The sequence below is a fragment of the Caenorhabditis briggsae genome (genome assembly GCF_000004555.2).
Source record: "Caenorhabditis briggsae complete genome, chrX, whole genome shotgun sequence".
NCBI lineage: Eukaryota > Metazoa > Nematoda > Chromadorea > Rhabditida > Rhabditidae > Caenorhabditis > Caenorhabditis briggsae.
Window position 1 is genome coordinate 674,318 of NC_013491.2, and position 5,271 is coordinate 679,588.

Here is a 5,271-nt window from a genome sequence, read left to right on the forward strand (position 1 = left end):
GGTGATAGTTGAAGGTGGTGGAGGTTCCGAGGTGATAGTTAAAGATGGAGGAGGTTCAGAGGTGATAGTTAAAGATGGAGTAGGTTCAGAGGTGATAGTTGAAGATGGTGGAGGTTCAGAGGTGATAGTTGAAGATGGAGTAGGTTCAGAGGTGATAGTTGAAGATGGTGGAGGTTCAGAGGTGATAGTTGCCTGCAAAATATGGTGCATCGGCTAAATCAGATATAAATCAGAGACCGGTAGACTTTTGAGAGTAATCGATAGCAGAGCATAGGGGCACAGTTCCTTCCAGCGTCGAAAGACGTTGGTTGGTCCATTATCAGCTCCTTCAGCGTCGAAAGATGTTGTTTGGGCAATAATTCACTCAGTACCCTGATTTGACGTCTCGCGACGTTGATAATGGATCATTTACGTAACAGCCGGATTCATCGTCTCACGACGCCGATGATGGCAGAAAAGAGAGAAACATTTATTGAGAATGTTAGAAGAGACGGCAAAAAGACCTACAACCAGAATGCCGAGAGTAAATTGAGGAAAAAGACTTATCGGTGCGACACTGATTTAGGCAAAATTTAGTCGAAATTTTGTTCAGAATTCATGAGTGGAGAAAAATCACCTGAAAAATGGGAACGAGACTATGAAGGGGCAGAAAAGCCACTGAAATAAGAATAATATTGAGGAAGTGAATAATAAAACCCTCGGAGGCAGTAAAGAGACATTGTACATGAATACAGAGCAGAAAATAGCTGATCCGGGCATAAAAAATACATGAGAACCTGAAAATAGGTGCTTGCAAGCACAAATGTTTAAAAATCAGGTCGAAATGTGGCCGGAACAGGAGGCAGTGAAGCTAAGAAGTATTCAGCGTGGCAAAAGGACATTCAAAAGGGATGATCATCGTCGGAAGACGTCACGAGCCAAGAGAAGGAAGAAAATTTGAAAAAAATTGAAAAAAAGAGGATTCAGTGCTTCCGCGGCGCAATTGTGGCTGAAACCCGTCGATGTGTGAATGATACGAAGGGAAAATCTGAAATAATGGACTCATATCGCTTTCAAAGCTAGTTATATTCTATGAATTCAATGGTTCCATCGTTAAACGATTCGAACATCGCGAGGAAAGCGTCGAAACATGCTGACAACGACACTCCGAAATAACGCGTTCGGCGTTGTTTAGCGAGCGCGGCGGCAGAAGTTCGCGTTGAAAAAAAGCATCGGAATCGGCGCCGAAGACGTTTTGAAATGGCAGAAGGCGTCGAAAACAAAAAGGATGGCAAGAACAGACAAATGTAAGTCTTTTTATGGAAAAATTATCTCGAAAAAAGCGAGTGAAAAGCTCAAAAAGGAGCACGGGTCATGCCCAAATTTTCATTTGAAAATTTGAGTAGGGATTCGAAAGTTTTCGATGAAGAGGCAAAAAAGAGAACAAATAAGTAATTTGAAGATAATATATCTGTGATTGGTAGCCATGAACCGCATGATAGCAAAATTACTTGCGCCGATGAGCAGTTTTGCCAAACCAAATCCGAAAATGTGTCTAAAATCAATAATTGACGACTAAAACGCTAAAATTTCTGAATTTTCAGTGAAAACCGAAGCGATGAAGCAAAGCGATGACATCAATTTTCGAAAGGAAGACAATCGAATCGAAAGATTGAAGCAATTGGCTGAAAACGAAGATCAAACATCGGCAGAAGAGTCAAATCGATGTGACGCTTCGAGTCAATGGGCCCGAATTGGAAAAGCAAAAGGAGCTGCAAAAGATTCCGAAACGGCATGAAAGGTGATTCAAGACGAAGCCGGCAGATGAAAACACGGAATTTGTTGGCACAAAATATCGCAACGAGCGAGAATGTACGAGCCGGAAGCCGAAGTGAGGCAGAAATCGATGAGTCGAACACTAGAAAAGCTTGAAAAGAAGGAAAGAAGGATGACTCGAGTTCTCAGAAAGAGAAGGTGTGAAGACGAGAAAGAAATCCGAAAAGCCTTCTCAAATATTGCCACGTCATAATATGCCATCCAATGAGAAGCCGGAAAAGGCATAGAAGTACAGCATGACAGTGACATCAAGGACGAAGATAGAGTAGTGGTGAGTATTTCTTTATTTCACCTTAGAATAAAAACAAATAAAATTGTGTCAAAACCCGATAATAGAGGGGAACCTCTGCTCAAAATTTATTTGATCCCGATAATCGCTAATTGGCTTCAGGCTGCGAGCAATCGGTTATAATGAGGTATCGATGAAGAGTGAAGGAAAGGAGTGGAGGCAAAGACAAGCAAGGAAAGAAAGAGATACAATGAAGGAAGTATCGATACAAAATCGATTCCAAATCCACGTGCTAGAAGCACAAAAAAGCGTATGGCAGCGACAAGTAATCGACACGAATCGAATTATCGTCGGCAGGGTATCAGTCCTCGAATGTGGATCGGATACGATCACCGACTGAAAGGAATTTATAATGTGAGTAATCCGATTACATTGAAACATTCAAAGTAAATAATCAAAATGGTTACAGTCGTGCCGCGAACGCCGACGTCTTCGATGAGATGCTGCTGACACAACTTCGTGAAAGCAGGCTGGAGCAAGAGAAAGGCAGAGAGCAAGTACAGTGTGAAACCAGAGGCAATGAGAGGCACCGAGCGAGATCAGTGAAGAGCCAGAAGAAAGAAGAGGCACCAAAAGAAGGATATCGAAAGATAACAATTAAAAGAATCGTCTGTTTTAAAGTCTTTCAAAATCAATAAAATGTATTGATAAGATGTTTGTATTTAAAATAGAAAGATTATTATAAAAAACAGAGAAGCCGAGCTGACAATGCAATCAGAAGAACAGTATTCTGTACCGATCATTGTATCATTGGCTAGTATTGAAAATTTTTGAAATTTTTCGGATAAAACAACGTAGAAAACTGTTATCACACCAAAAGAGTTCAGAAGAAGCATGAAGGCGGAAGACGAAAAAAAAAAAAAAAAAACATAAATCCTTTGTGTTTTGAAAGAAAATTCTAGGAATACAAATTAGTGATAGGACTCTTGTATTTAAAAAGCATATATGCCGAATGACTATGAGATAGGAAAAAGGAAAACAGGAAAAAAGAGCACTATCATTAGTTAGTATTGAACCTCATGTCGAACTGTCTTCTGATGCAGCAAATGAGAAAGGTGCCGTGATATGAAGGCGGAAGCATTGAGTAGAAAAGAGAGAAAAGGAACAGAGAGTAAAAAATATACTCGTGTTCTCGAAGAAAATGTTGAAAGAAAAGCAAAGTTCGGACGAGAATCAGACATGATTTAAAGAAGAAAATGGCGCAATTCTGCAACGATGAATTAGATAATAAGAAATGATAGGAATAACAGAGAAGGCTAGTGAAACACAACCAGCAAGAATAGCTGAAAAATTGGAAGATTCGGAAAATGGAATATTCCGAGTTGTAGAAGTTTTGAGGATAGGAATTGCAGATGATCAGAGAGTTGCAGATGTGCCGAAGGAGTTCAGATTTTTAGAGGATTCTAGAGAATTTAGGAGATTTAGAAAAAAAATTGAGAAGAATAATCGGACGAGGAGAGACAGTGAGACAACGAAAAGAATACTGCCGAAAGCGTCACGAATTTGGCTAAAATTAAGCAAGAAAATTCAGAAAACATGATAATACTACTGAAAATTGTAGTATAGAGAAAATATAAGAAATTGAAGGAGAATAGGAGGATTTTAAGCGATTTGAAATAGTTTCGGTAATGTTGCGCGAGGCAGCGATTACTCGATCAGATTAAAAGAAATCGATCGTTTTTCGTTCAGAATCGTTGTATAACAATTCAGAGATGCATTTGAGAGCCAACGATCAATTAGTTACCGATTACAATGAATGTTCAGAGAAGAAATGAGTTCTGATAATGCAGATTCCGAAAATTTTATTTAAAAAAAAGGGTTCTAATTTCAAAGGAATAGGAAGAGGTTGAAATAAATAGAGGCGGACAATATAGGAAGTGAATACAGTTTGAACAATTAGGTCAGATTATAAGAAAGCATAAAACCTGAAATTAAAATTATGCATAAACCGTCCTGTTTGTGCGAACTAGTTGAGTTCAAAGGAGCTTATAGGAAGCAATATGGTCTAATTAAGATCACAGGAGATTCTAGGAAAGGAAAAGGGCATATAAAACAGAGGAAAGAGTCAGATATGCAGTTGATACATCTCAAGAGGTAAAGAAGGAATAATATGTCGAGTCAGACATGGCAGTAGAATATGGAGTCATAAAAGACCGTAAGCATTCAGAGTTTAGGCTAGTCAGGAATGACAGTTGATGATTGCCAGGTTCGTCAAGAAGAATGGATTCCGTTTTCTGATAGGATTTTAGGATTTGAAGGAGGAGCCCGAGTGGCGCCGCAGTATCTAGAATAGAGAACCGAGGCAGAAATTATATTTAGGTTATTCTAGATTGAGGATATCAGGAGGGAGCCAAATGGAGCCCGCAGTATTTAGAACAGAAATAAGAGTCTGCTTCATTACTTCTGCTTTCTAAATTGAGGACAGGACAAGGAAAAGCACAAGAATTCTAGTTGCGACTGTGCTCTATAAGGAGAACAACATACGAGAAATTCTACAACGCAGTAGACAGTGAAGCGAGTAGTCATACTCTATTGGTTGGGACTTATAGAGACTCGACAATGTTATGCTCGAGGTTACATTGTCAGTCTATCCGGAAACGGATAGACGGAGGTTTCAGGTCATTCTTTTGATAAGATTGAACAAGTTAAACAAGTCTACAGGGCGTAGAAAGTTTACCAGGAAGGATAGGAAGAGGGTGTGAAGGATGAGAGAAAGAGTGTGAAACGTAAGGGAGTTGCACATCCCGAGCTGACATTGTTCTTCGAACCCGATGACGGATTGATGGAGGTTGAGGTCATTCTGAATGCAGAATGTAAGGTTCAGGATTTGAACGAGCTTAAAGAATAGTCAGTCAACGCAAGATAAATATGAAAAATCTGAATTGAGGCAGAGGATGGTGAATGAAGATGAGAGCAGTGTGATAGGTCGCGGAGAGCGCTATCCAAAAATTCGGTACTGGAGACGACGAGAAACAGTTATAATGGCCATATAATTGTATCTATAATTTCAGTTTCTTGAACCGTGTTTTAGATTTTTTCACATTTGCGTTCTATCTACTTTCACATCTTCTGATAACGCTTCCGTATCCACCAATATACAGTGGCGAACGTTGTTTCTATTTTTGGACTTCAATTGTGTTACAAAGCCACGCGTACAATGATCGGTT

At 39.5% G+C, this 5,271-nt stretch overlaps 1 protein-coding gene across 1 annotated transcript; it reads left to right on the forward strand.

Moving 5' to 3' along the window:
• Positions 1–1,267: 1,267 nt before the first annotated feature.
• On the forward strand, positions 1,268–1,777 carry CBG24823 (the record flags this gene model as incomplete). Its single annotated transcript, XM_002648480.1, has 2 exons — positions 1,268–1,286; positions 1,584–1,777. The coding sequence occupies 2 exons, from the start codon at positions 1,268–1,270 to the stop codon at positions 1,775–1,777; spliced, it is 213 nt and encodes a 70-aa protein (XP_002648526.1).
• Between the last annotated feature and the right edge of the window lie 3,494 nt (positions 1,778–5,271).